The following is a 14,027-nucleotide window of genomic DNA, read 5'->3' as shown; positions in this document are numbered from 1 at the left end:
AATGCAAGTGCAGTAAAGCATGCTATATATGCTGCCTTCCACAATCCGCACGAACACTTGGATATGCGCCTAATAATAGTTCACATATATTTAGGTTAACATTAGAGAGAGCGGCCATGTAAAGTTGCTACTTGCATGTTTTAAAAGATAAGCCTTATTTGAGGTTCATGGATGATAGGCAAACGATTGGATTTCCTGCTCGACATACTGCCAGTAGGACCCACTGTTAACTATCTTTCCCCTCATGGACTGCGTGACTTTGCCACTTCCTGTGGAGTTTTTTTTTTCTGCGACTAACTGACTAATAAAATCTTGGTCGACTAAGCCTCTTCTAGTTGACTAACGTTTAGTCGATTGTTAGGGGCAGTCCTACTTAAAACTACATTCCATGACACATCAACAGTGAGAGAAATGCTGCAAGCGGAGTGATGCATATATATTTATATTTATCACTGTGTACTAATCTGTTATTGTTTTGCCTTTATTTCAGGATAAGAACATTTTTGTTATATGTTACGGTAAAGAAAGAAAAAAATGGCTTACACAATCCATCTTGGAGAAGAGGATTCAGGATTCACTGTCAAAAGACAACGAAGAACAGTTACTAAATGTCGATGGAAAAGAGAAGGAAAGAAAAACTAAATCTACCAAGAAAAACAAGACCACTGTTTCTGTTAAAAAACAATCAAAAAAGAAACTCAAAGCTGTAGCCAGGACTTTATCAGAATCTTCCTGTGTCTCTCTCTCTGAGGAGCAGGAAAAACAACATGAGACATATGAGGTTTTAGCTTCATGTTCAGATGCTGAAGACTCAGATTCTTCCAATTGCAGACAACCTCTTAAGCAGATCATTCAGTGTGCTGAGAACTCACATGGAAACAATTTAGTGGTAATTGAAGAGACACAGAGACACTCTATAGAGGCAGTCAATCAAACGGAGCAGGAGGATGACATGTCAGGAACTGACAATCACCTTTCCAACAAAAGCAATTTCTTTTCACCCCAAGGGGGACACATTTCTGTACAGAATGAAATTCAACAGTCTGACAGTGACATTGGCTCAGTGGACTTATTCATGCCATTGAAGAAACATAAGAACAATCAAATTCATAAAACCATATCTATTAAATCGAACATGGAGGAGAGTGATCAAGACAGTGATGTAACTCAAATAGAGACTGAAGGACAGTTTGAGTCCATATTTGGACCAGGAACACCCAGATGGTGTGATGGTGAACGTCATGCACATGAGGACGATGAAAGTGACATAACTCAAATAGAGACGAAAGGAGAATCTGTGTCCGTGTTTGGAACAAGAACACCAACCAAGCCGTTAACAATCCATGGCGTCAACAGTACCAAACACACTGAATCCCAAAAGACAGGCCAGAGTCCTGTTGTCCTACATACTGAACTGCTGTCAAGAAGAGAGGATAAAACAAGGCATAAAAATAAAAGGAGAAAATCAATGTCATGTTCTCATAAGGAAACTGAAGTCACAGAAATAGATACTGTGACTGCGCAAGCATCATCTAAACATTTACCACTAGCTTCTCCATTAAGAGAAGTTTACTCAAGTTCCTGTGAACATGTTATCGTGGGTAAACAAAGAACGGTGGTGGAGATGGAAATGGATTCTCCAGATAGCCCTTTGTTTAAAAATGTTGGAATGAGCTTTCTTAAACGAAAAAGAAAGGGTAAGAAGAGAATAGGTGCTACTATTTTGATAGAATGTGATAATGTAGATGCGAGTCAGAAAGTGAGTTCTGTTGATTATGTCACTGAACTTAAAACAACATGCAGAGAAAACAGGGAATTATGTGATGTAGAGGATAGAGTAACAAACGAAGCACAAACGGCAGCATCAGTTTTACAATCAGAAGAGACATCTGAGCTCTTGGATGAAATTATTTTATCTACAATGGCAGATAGCAATGTTATCAAAAAGGGTATGAGGAAAAAGAGGAAAATGTACAAATTAAAAGAGCGTGAGCATGTGCAGCCTGGTGTAGAAAATCAGTTTGTTGAGGCAGTCCAGTTCAGTGAGCCACAAACTACTGAGCTGACGCTCAAAAGAACAAAAAAAAAGAGAAAAGACAAAGAGAGGTCAAAGAATGCATATGTAGAGGGGAATAGTGCTACAGACATCCCATCAAACGAAACTTTAGACTTCGTTAGACAAGAGGAGTTGACAATAAATGAAGGGAATCAATCCAGTGCAGCTGCTGAGACTGGTCAACTTAAGCATATGCAGACATCGGAGGAAATTACAGGGTTTCCGTCGCCTAATATAACTAGATTAAAATCAGGGAAGAAGAAAAAGAAAAAAAGAGACGAGACTGAAGAGTCTCAATATGGATCTGTTGATCTGGATGTGAGTTCTATGTGTCAGTTTGAGCAACAGGAAGATCAGGTCAATGAAGAAAGGCGGAGCAATGACAGTGCAGCTGAACATTTGGAAGGTGATACAGCAAGTATATTAAAGGTTGCCAAACGCAAAAAGAAAAGTCAGAATTTAAGTTCTCCTCAAATTTATGACATTATTGGACTGGAAAAACAAGTATCAGGCATGCAGTCAGAGAACACAGCAGAACCAAATAATTTCAGATGTTCAGATGACACTGACACTGTTATCACAAAGGACAAAGGGAAAAGGTCAAAAAAGCAGAAACTAAAAGAGCGAAAGAAATTAGAGCTTGCTTCAGATATCAAGGACATTGTGCAGTTTCAATATAGTGAGTCAAAATCTACTGTTTTGCCATCCAGAAGAACAAAAAAGAGAGCAAACAAGGACAAAGAAAGAACAACAATTAGCTCATCAAATGAACTTTTGGAGCACATTGATGATAGATCTCCAGAAATGAGAGGAAATAATGTGATTCAATCCAATGAGGCCACTGAGCAGATTGAGCATTTACAGTCATCAGAGGGAAATACAAGATCTTTAGGGAAGAAAAAGAAGAAAAAAAGGGATCGGAGTGAGGAACGTCCATATGAATCTGTTGATTTGAATCTAGATATGAGTTCTGTGTCTCAGTTTGATGTCACTGGACTGAGAGCTCAAAAGACGATTGAAAGAAGGAAGAGCAATACAGCTGAACATTTGGAATGTAATGCAGCACATGTTTTAAATGTTGCCAAAGACAAAAAGAAAAGTCAGAATGCAAGTTCTCAATCTCAAGTTGATTACCTCATTGGACTGGAAAATGCTGTGTTAGACTCTCAGTCAGGAAATACTGCAGAACTTAAACGGAACAAGAAGAAAAAGCACAAATTAAAAGAGCAGGTGGATACAGAGAATAATACAGTTACTCATAGTATGGACAATGTTCATTCTTTTGAGACGGATCAGTTCAATGAGTCACCAACTACTGAGCTGACACTCAAAAGAACAAAAAAGAAGAGAAAAGACAAAGAGAAAAAGACTGCATACTTACAGGAAAATAGTGCTACAGATACCCTGTCAAGTGAAATTTTTGAAGCTACTGAGACTGATCACCCTGAGCATTTACAGACATCAGAGCAAATTGAACGATATCTGTCACCTAATGTAACACAATTTAAATCTGTAAAAAAGAAGAAGAAAAAGAAGAATGGCACAGAAGAGTGTCAGTATGAATCTGTTGATTTTGCTCTGTATGCGAGTTTGGGGTCTCAGGTTGATAATGTAACTGATAGATCAACTACTGAACAGTCTATTGAAGAAAGGCCAAGTGATGTTGAACATTTGGAAAGTAATACAGAAGCTATATTAAATGTCACTAAACGCAAAAAGAAGAGGAAACGGTCAACTTTTTCTATTAATTTCAATTCTGACTTTAGCTCTTCCTCTGCACAATTGCAAGAAACCGTAACACCTGAGAGGAAGATGAAGAAAAAAAGATTCTGATTGCATTACAAATCATACAACACAGCAATGCAGACCGACAGACCACTATTATTACCTCATTGTAAGATTCTGGGGTTTCTGCAGATAATACAAAGGATAAAAAAGAAGAGGAAGGTGTACACTGAAAATAAGGAAATCTCCATGTTTCCTAACACTGACTCACCTACAGCGATAAATCGAGATGACACACCCAAAAGACTAGGTGTCATGACAGAGCAGGTTCTGTTCAAACTGAGTTTAATGGGAAATATTTGAATATATATTTGTTCAGTCATAAAGAAAACATGATACATATGAAGAGAATAACCTAAAGGAGGGATCAAGAGAACCATCTATATTGGCTGATGTGTTGTTGCACAAACAACATACGAAAAGACGAAAGCACAGTTTCATTCATAATGATGGTGCATTTTAGCTACAAGAAAGAACACGATAGAATGATAGAAAATAATTTCACAGAGATCGATATGTTGTTGTTTTAGACCTCCGACCTTTAGACCTTCAGAAGACAGACAAAAGGAAGGTAAAAAAAAAAAGTATTGGTAAAAGATTTTCTTTTCAGGATGAATCGTCATAACAGATTAATAGGAAAGCAGTAAGAGTTTACAGATAAAAACAAATGGAAATGTATAAACCTGTGATGAATATTTTTTTAATAAAATTTATTTTTAAAGAATTGTTTGTGATACTTAGCTTGATTTCATTTAAAGCAAGATGAAATAAAAGTATGAAATGTCAAAAAATGTATTTTGGCAGTTCATTGTTTTACGAAACATATCTGCTGAAATAACATGCATACCTGTATATTATTTTTCTTTTTGTTTTGTAGATATGTAGATGATCAATGATCTGTGGATCAATGGATTTATTTTAAATTAGAAAATATAAATTCATTCAATTTATACATTATACACTTTCAACTAGACTGAGCACAGAATAAGAAAAGTTATCATCTGAATCTGTATTTTTATAGACAACCAATGTGTTTGGTCAGTATAATTCTGACCTTAGCATAAGCATATAGTGTCCATAATGGAAATGTATAGAGAAATGAAATATAGGTTTCCCCCATGTGATAAACACATCTTTACTGACCTTATTCATTCATTTCTTTTTTCAATAATGACTACATTGCAAAATATTTAAAAATGTTTGAAATGATGATATTTTAATGTGATGATTGTTTTCCTGTCGTTTAATTTTTCTGAGGGCTGAAATTTATAGCAATTTTCAACTATATGACTTATGTGGATAAGAAAATATATTTTTAGAAACGTCTTTTGGTTCTGTCCATGCCATGTAAATCAGTAAGCAGCAGAACTGTCTGGTTATCAACATTTCTTCCGAATAACTTATTTTATGTTCCACAGAAGTAAGTCATTAAGTCTTACAGGTTTGGGACCTCATGAGTAAATCATGACAGAATTTTCATTTTGGGTGAGCTATCACTTTAATCATTATATAAATGGTATTTCATAACAGCACCTCCAGTCCTCGAATTTAAATGCATTATTCGAGTGAGCCCATGGTTGGAGATTTTTAGGTGATTCTGCATGTCACGTCATTATGCCAGTAATGTGACCTTATGAATGATTTAATGAATCATTTGCTAAAACAGTTAGTTAAAAAACACATTGGTTTATTCAAGAGTGTTGCTTAAGAAGTGCAAATGTTGAAGTTCTGTTTATTTTTTACAGATTTTGTTCGCAATTGTGCTATTGCTATGAATTTCAACACTACTGTGATTACTTGCAGACAACAGCACTTTGGTGTTTTCTTTGTTTTTTTTATAACTTGACAGTCTTGTTGAATTTTGAAATGCTTGGCATTGACTTTATTCTAAGAACATTTAAGTCCATTAACAACTATTTTATATACACTCCCCTTTTCTGTTATCAAGAACTGTCTTTCATCAATCTGTCCTCATATTATTGTAATTGTGAATTCATCACAGAGTTCTCGATCTGTTCATCTAGAATTCAAATTAGCTGCATTACACCAGTCTTTAAGAAGCCTGGATGTGAAGTTTCTGACTAAATTATAGGGCTATTTCTAACCTTGCATTTCTGGCAATGGTCCTGGAATGTGCTGTGGCTAATAAGTTACACAATTTCTTGGCACTAAACCGTATACTTAAACCCTTTCATTTAGGTTTCAGAACAGGGCATAGTACTGAAACAGCCTTGGTGAAGGCCATAAATGATCTCCTTACTGCAGTTGATACTGCAGTATTTTGGTCTTGTTAGATGTCAGTCCTGCCTTTAACACCATATTCCATTCTGTCTTATTGGATAGACCCAGCCAGTTGTGCATCTGGAATATTGCAAGACTTTGATCATTTATCTTTTGTGCTGATGCAAAGGCTCATAACATGGCCTCCCAGCTAAATCTTTAAATCAGTATATTCAAAATAACTATGCTGCTATTGTGTTTACCCATACCTCTCCATGTGAACAGATTACACCACTGCTCTCACAGTTGCACTGGCTTCCCATTCATGCTTGAATTAACATTAAAAGCATTACATTGGGATGGCACCAGTGTACCTTTGTGATCTCATTAGTCCATACACTCCGTTATGGTCTCCGTTCTGCTAACAATTTCACTTCATCAGCCTTAATGCGATTTCATTCAAAGCCCCCAAGTTATGTAATGCTTTTCTTTCACTACCAGAAATGATCCAAATTTAGAACATTTTAAATAGTTGCCAATTATCATCTGGGCAAAACAGGTGTCAAAGGCCGGCTCATAGCCTGTGGCAAAAATGAGGGGACACGAACAACAGGTATAGGCCAATCAAAAAAGTTTTCTTTATTGTAAACCAAAAACTATTAACTTTTAAACAAAGAAAACGAATTAAGGAGTGAGAATGTCATAATGTAAGGTGTAGGCCTATGTAAAGTGCAGGGATGCGTGAATCTGTGTGTTTGAACATGACTGAGTGGAAACTAAGTAAAACTACAAAGGAACAAGCAAAACAGGACACAAGTCATTTTTATTTGTATTTTAATACATCTGATTCTCATTTTAGAGAGAGATTACTAATGACCTAGGCTATATCTTAAACCCCATTAACATATTAATTTGATTCGCTTTGCTTTCATTTTTAACTTAAATTTGATTTGCAGATAATGAGTTATAGTAGCCTACAGCTACTGTTCTCTGACAGCATTATAGACTTGTTTTCTTTTAAGCTGACCTACTATTGTAGGCTACCTTGTATATGCGCATAGGCCACCAGCTCGTTTTTATTTATTCTCCGCGTATAATCTCGTGACATTGTTGTGACCATGGCGAACATGCAGCCAACTTGCGAATGTGTTGAAACCCAACCTATGCGCGTTTAACGTAGATGACACGTACGCACTTAAGCTTGGGGCTTAGGCTTACCCTTCAAATAACCATTATATAAACAGCAGTCACATCGCGCCGACGGCAGTTGTGTGGAAACTTTGCGCTCTGTCTTTCGTGAACCGCGCACGTCCGTGCAGCCATCGCTATGAGTTCGCGCACTAATATTTCATGTTTACAAGAAGCCAAACGAGTGGCTATTTTTGGAGGCACACATGGAAATGAGATGTCCGGCATTATGCTGGTAAATATGTGGATGCAAAATGCAGCCGAGATAGAAAGAAACCGACTGGTGACTAAGCCGTTCATAAGCAATCCCAGAGCAGTGGAGAAATGTACCAGGTACATCAACACGGATTTGAACAGAGCCTTTACGCCCGAGAACCTCAGGTAAATATCGTGCGATACGTTATTTTCTGTACTGTCTGGCGCGTTTATGAATAGCAGTTTTATAAAACTGAGCAGTATTGTTGTGTTGTAAGAACAATGGTCTTTAACTGAAGCAAAACTTTTGTTCGTGTGTGTTCGAGCCGAGGTACATTGTTGCATTTGTGTTGTTTATTGTTAGGCTACCATATTAGTCAGCTCGACGTCTTTGGCCGCTGTGTTCCACCTCTGTTTTTTCGTCTCGCGCTGTTTTTAAGTAAAATCATTTTAGGAGCATTGCGTTGAGCTCAGTGTAGCTATTTTTAAAACGTGACACAACATCACTGACTCGTGCGATAAAGTATCAATGGAGGGAGCGAGCAGTCAGCTGATCCGAGCCGCTCAACATGACTGTTGAGAAACGTGAGTGAAGCATGATTGGGGTCATGAAGAGCCTTTAATATTGCATCATAGACAACACGTAACAAATGCTGATTTCCATGACAGTGGCGCTACTTTTTGAGGACCTTAGTGCTTGAAATATTTTAAGTAAGTGTTTGTTGAATTTCAATTTAACTTCATAAATGTGACATTTTCCAGTGTCCGTATTTAAGGGAATAAAGAAATTAGAATGGTAAGAAATTCTAGGTCTAATTGTAGGCTAGTTAAACAATTTGCAAATAATATTTTATTTAAAAAATATGCACACATTTGCTTTCATTTGAATGTCTAATCTGACATACACAAAACGTTTCTTGTTGCATTCAGTTATGAATGACATGGATCATGTAAAATAAATAATATTTTCAATTCGAAATTCCAAAAACAAAAAAACAAACAAACAATTTAAGTTTGAATCACTGTATTTTACTGTGGGCTGATGAACAAATCTATCATAAAATAGTTGTCAAATATTAAAGGTCCCATTCCATGGATAATTGTATTATTTTATAATGTTTCCTGGGGTGCCCTTATAATGTTAGTATGTTTTTTAGATCCAATTTTTTTATAATTTAGAAATAAAAGGCATTTTTCCTAGCCTGATTTCATCACCTGATTTGAACGCTCTGTTTGAAGGGGCGTGTCTGCTGTGAGACTTCAATGTAAACGCCCTCTGCTGTGATTGGCTGACATGCTTGCATATGAAATATCTGGCATTACATGTGGAACTATCTGGAAAACTTTTACTATTACAGCTATTATACGTTTTTACTATTACAGCTATCGGGATTAACGAATCGTGATAAGTTTTTTAAGTATTTAGATCTATTTCAATCACATAAAAGGTTGCAGTGATGAGCATTGAGCAGATGACAGTCTGTTGATCGCGTGAAAAAAGATCTTATCATTGCAACGCAGTTTCTGCACTCTCACTAATGATTTCACCAATGCAAACATGAGGTATATAAATACAGTAAGAGATTCGTTGTGCAGTGTAACAGCGTCATTGATTTCATAACGAGTTTTGGCAAGTGTCCAGATAAACTCGCGCTGTGTGATTGACAGCTTGGGCGATTGGAAAGGGATTGTTCTTTGATCGCTTTCTGTATATTAATCACAGTTTAAGTAAGATTATTTTCATCCTACTAAGAGAAACGATGTGAAGTGGATCGCTACTTGCATAGTAAATCACTACTTACCGCTTGCTGGAATATAGTTGAAATTGTCCCCTTCGTCAGTATGAAACGCTGAGAGAAGCCTGCTTGATATTATCCCAGGTTAGAAAAACAGTCCGTGGTGAAATGGACAGAGCAAACTAACAACTTCGAATTAAACTTTTGCGGTATCCGATTATAGATAAACATCAACCACGTCTGTCGTTCGCCATCAATACGCCTGTATTTCTGTGGGCGGAGGTTAGTCAAAACACGGTTTTAATGACGTCATTAAAGAAGGAAGTAGAGGGATGTAGTCCAATCCAGCCGTTTTTTGTAGGCGACTTCTGTTAAATAAAATATCTCGCTTGGCATTGAACTTTGAGCTTTATAATTTTACAGATATTATTTATACTCTAACAACAACATTACAAACTAAAGTTTGAAACATGGGATCACGAAGAACGGGACCTTTAAATGTTTAACTACTTACATCTTAGCCTATGCACTTTGGTTGTGTTCGAAATCCCCCCTTGACCCTCATTCACTATTCCCTACATTACTTCATTAATATCATTCATCCAAAAACTGATAAATGCTGCTGCCTTCGGACGCGTTCCAAGGAAGGCATTAAGGCTCGTCCGAATCCAATTTTAGGTTCACTTCCTATCTCATGAGAGACCTTCATCTGATCATAACACATAAATGTCATAAATGTATCCTCTGCTGCCTTTGATATCCCACAATCCTGTGCTTTCCATTCTGTGACAGTTGAGCTAGAAAAATAAAGATGGTGTCTGAGAGTTGCGGTTGGTGGTCAATAGATGTAAATGTATGTTTTTGACCAGCGTTTTCAACTTTTGGTGTCATTTCTAACGAGAAATTATTATTGTAGTAATTAAATACTTGCTTAGTAATCACCAAAGCTCTCTCTATTTTGATCATTAAATCATTACGCTGTCTCAGAAGTCTGTCTGAAATCAGTTTCGTGAGGTACCTTTGTGTGCAAACGCTGCCTGCAAAGTAATTGCCTGATAGGGCAGCAATGCAACAGGGCAGCGATGCAACAAGTCAGCTGCCTAAGTTTTCGGATGCAGACAATGAAAAGGAGTGAGTGAATTCTGACACTTTGTGCGCTGAAATGGCTACACTTTTATATAGTTTGTGCCTGGTGTTTAATAATCATTTGAAACTTGAAACTGGCAGCTCCAGTAGTAAGATGAAAAGATTAATCTTGAACTCTGTCTTGGAAACTAGCATGTATAAACATTAATTAAACAATTCAATAATCAAGTAAAAAGGAATTTATTCCTGTTTGATATGCTGTAGCCACATTGGACCAGCGGTTTGGAAAATGGATGGATGGATGGATGGATGATTCAGCTTCTGGCACCATCTTCTGGCGAGACGCCAGAATTCATTTGGCGTGGCAGTGTGTTTGTACTGGATTTTTTTGAAAGTTATATTAAACTGTCTGAAAAAATAAATAAAAAAATTTCACAAACGGTCTAATATATATAATGTATGTATTTACATATGTATTTACGTATGTATGTATGTATGTGTGTGTGTGTGTGTGTGTGTGAGTATATATATATATATATATATATATATATATATATATATATATATATATATATATATATATATATATATATATATATTAGGGGTGGAACGGTACACAGAAGTCACGGTTCGGTTCATACCTCGGTTCAGACATCACAGTTCGGTACGAGTTCGGTACAATGGAGGGAAAAGCAAAACAAAAATGTAGAAGGCAATTATTTTTTTTATTGTGCATGTCTGTAGGCTGTACCACCAAAGGAAAATAAATGTTTTAAGTTTTACAATGCCTTGTATTTTTAAATAAGTTTTATTAATAAAGTAAAGGAATAGAACCAGTTTATTTGTAGTGCATGGACAATAGTTTTATATAATTAGTTTATTAATTAAATTAATAAAAAGACAAAAAGACCTTGAGATATGTTTGGTAATTGTACCTGAATGAATTTAAAATTAATTTGCTATATTTCAGATCAATATATTTGTTTTCCTTAATTTTAATTAGCACTAACTTTATTCTCATCTGAATTATAGATAATTTATTTCTGTATAAAATAATACTACTATTAAAAACAAATTTGATTTTCTTTTAATCAATGTAGAATGTGTAACTTCACTGTGTTGGGTGACAGTTGTAGGTTATAGTTTGACAAGAGTTTACAGTTTGACAAAAGCACAATGTTGTGTTTTATTGCTAGTGTAAACAAATATAATTAAACACTTTGCAGTTTGAATGTTGTCCTATGAACAAAATGACGGAGTATGTTTTTATTTCCACTGTTTGATCGCGCCCGCGCCTCTCTCAACACACACACACACGCACGCAGGCGCACACACACAACATATTCCAGCTTTGATTGCAAACTTGACATCGCAGCCTTTCCATTATAGCTAGCCTGTCTATGATTATAGCATAGACAGTATATGATTATAGCATAGCCACGGAGCTTCAAAGCTAAGGCGGAGCTACAGATTAGGTGTCCCTAAAGCACCCGCGTATCTAACAGTAGTTCCGCATTACAGTAATTAATTTGCACGCGAGTTTTATTTATTTTTATACCGTGTATTCTCCGTGTGTATTCATGCACCGAACCGTGACGCCCGACAGTTTCATCTTACTACTGGAGCTGCCGGCCAATGAACGAACACTGCATGATTTGGGACTCCAGTAAATGAGCATAAACCACAAACAACTGTACATGAGACACAAAGACTTTATTAACTAGACTAAAGACTAATCTAACATATACACACACACATGCATACAGTTTAGCAATGGAGAGAGAGCTGAAGCAGAATACAGGAAAGAAAGAAGTTCTAGCATTGTTTGAAATTCAGCAGATCAACAGCCTTGAGCAAACCATCAGTTATCTAACACACCTTTCTTAAAAGGGGTAGAGAACTGATGAGAGAGAACCAATTTGAGTCAGAAGATCTTTGGTGAATTGAAGACAAGGCTGCAGCCTGGCACAAACTTAGGGTCAACTTCATCATCACATCAGACTTTCTCAGAATCAGGCAAAAACTGGGGGATCTTGTGATGAGTGATCTTTTATAGTGTGATGTCACACCCTCTGGAGATGAGTGAGCCAATAAGAAGTTGCTTCTTTGGAGGGTAACAGAGGGTAGCAGTTTTGATTTATATGCTGTTTAGTGTTGATGATTGTGTTATCTTACATATGATTACATATGATTACATATGAGGATTACATATGAGATCGCTTGATGCAGACCTTCTTCGCATGTAATTTATTCGGGAGATTCAGTACTCTTTCAGGAGATGTGTCAGTGTCAGTGGGATGATTTTAAAATTGTCGGCCGATTTTCCAAACCTGAGAGACCCCACACACGACGATAAAAAATCACCGGTCTAACAATTTTGGTCGTACAGTGTGTGGTGCGCAGCCACACGACAAAATCAACACATCACACACGAACCGATTTGACTCCCGAGCATTCCCAGATCAGAGGGGAAATCTCGCAAAATCCCTCGAGATCAAACGTGACTTCAGAGTAAACAATCATGGCGGACGAAGAGGATGCAGTGGCGATAGTTTGTAGTTTGTTTTTAACCGAAAAAAACATTATCAAACGTTATCAAAAGACGTCCACCGGACTTTCTGGTGCGCCATGCCGCCGGCTGTTTTGATTTTGTTTCCCGGTGCTTCCTCGCCGCCTCGTCACCTCGCTTTCTGATTGGCTACACGCCACAGTCCACAGGCTGCGTGCTCGTTTGTCCCCGGGGGACACCACACACGAGGAGAAATCAGGCCAAAAAAATCCAACATGTTTGATATCCCCGATTTGAGATCGGAGCGGTCCCGACGTCCTTCCGAGCCGACGAGAGCAGTCTTAACACACCACACACGGCAGTAATATCTGATCAGATTATTTTACGATAATCGGAGCATCCTTAAGATTGTCTGAAGGGGTGAATCGGGGCTAAAATCGGCCTAATTATCCTTCCGTGTGAACCAGGCTTAACGTATAACAGTGAAAATTCGGTGTTTAGCAGGGAAGCGGTTTAAAAGGGTTTATTTGTCCTTTTCAATGAGTATGAAGTGAGGGTCAAACCTCTTTCTAGAAATTCCTTTGCGTCATAAACAGTCTTATCAGTCTTCATGTGTCCTGTAACTGGACATCTGTTCTGCCTGTGTGTTAGATGTGGTTAACTCTAGTTTTCTTGTTGGGTGAGGGATATTATAGATTTTTTGTTAAATATAACAAATAACTGTGTCTGATCTGTCTCAGTCGCTACAGGTTTCACCAGTATGCTGTTATTATAGAGAAAAGCAGTTATGAGCAACTCTTTGTTTTAAAAGCAATCAGAAACAGCAGCAGTGGTTTAAGTGAGAAAATCCCTCAAGTCTGTGGCCAGGCCTTGCCCAGATTTACCTTTGTTTATTGCTCTTGTTCTGTTCACTGGTTATTTTATAAATGGATTTTGTTTTCATAAAACTTGGCAAACAATAAATCACATTTAACTGATCTTAATTGTCAAATTGTTTTTATCTCATGCACTGATATAATGATGTAATTTGAGAGTAGGCATTGGTCCACTTATTTTGCCAAGGTCTACTCACTTTAAGATTTAAGGCCTCGCCACTGTTGCATACATTGCAAATAAATATCTTCCTCAGTATTTTTGTCCTGTTTTCCAATACAAATTTCTAATCATCTTTACAGTTTTCTTGAAATTTTTTATAACGGTCTTAACATCTCTAAACATTACAGTAAATGCAATTGTTTCAACTGTTTTCTGG

At 37.0% G+C, this 14,027-nt stretch overlaps 2 protein-coding genes across 3 annotated transcripts in view; both read left to right on the top strand.

The window, feature by feature from the left end:
* Positions 1-4,553, top strand: part of pho (phoenix) — a 37,098-nt gene extending 32,545 nt beyond the window's left edge. Inside the window, exon 5 of the mRNA XM_081366210.1 lies at positions 491-4,553. Coding sequence (XP_081222336.1) covers positions 491-3,889 — 3,399 coding nt within the window. The 3' untranslated portion in view covers positions 3,890-4,553. The remainder of the gene's footprint in view (positions 1-490) is intronic.
* Positions 4,554-7,292: 2,739 nt separating this feature from the next.
* aspa (aspartoacylase) overlaps positions 7,293-14,027 on the top strand; it is a 56,211-nt gene continuing 49,476 nt past the window's right edge. Inside the window, exon 1 of one of the 2 annotated variants that reach the window (XM_081366273.1) lies at positions 7,293-7,630. In XM_081366273.1, the coding sequence (XP_081222399.1) occupies positions 7,389-7,630 (242 nt within the window). In that variant the 5' untranslated portion in view covers positions 7,293-7,388. The remainder of the gene's footprint in view (positions 7,631-14,027) is intronic. The other variant, XM_081366272.1, reaches the window with a different exon arrangement.

The sequence above is a fragment of the Scardinius erythrophthalmus genome (genome assembly GCF_964197995.2).
Source record: "Scardinius erythrophthalmus genome assembly, chromosome: 5".
Taxonomy (NCBI): Eukaryota; Metazoa; Chordata; class Actinopteri; order Cypriniformes; family Leuciscidae; genus Scardinius; species Scardinius erythrophthalmus.
This window is presented reverse-complemented; position numbering and strand designations above follow the sequence as displayed.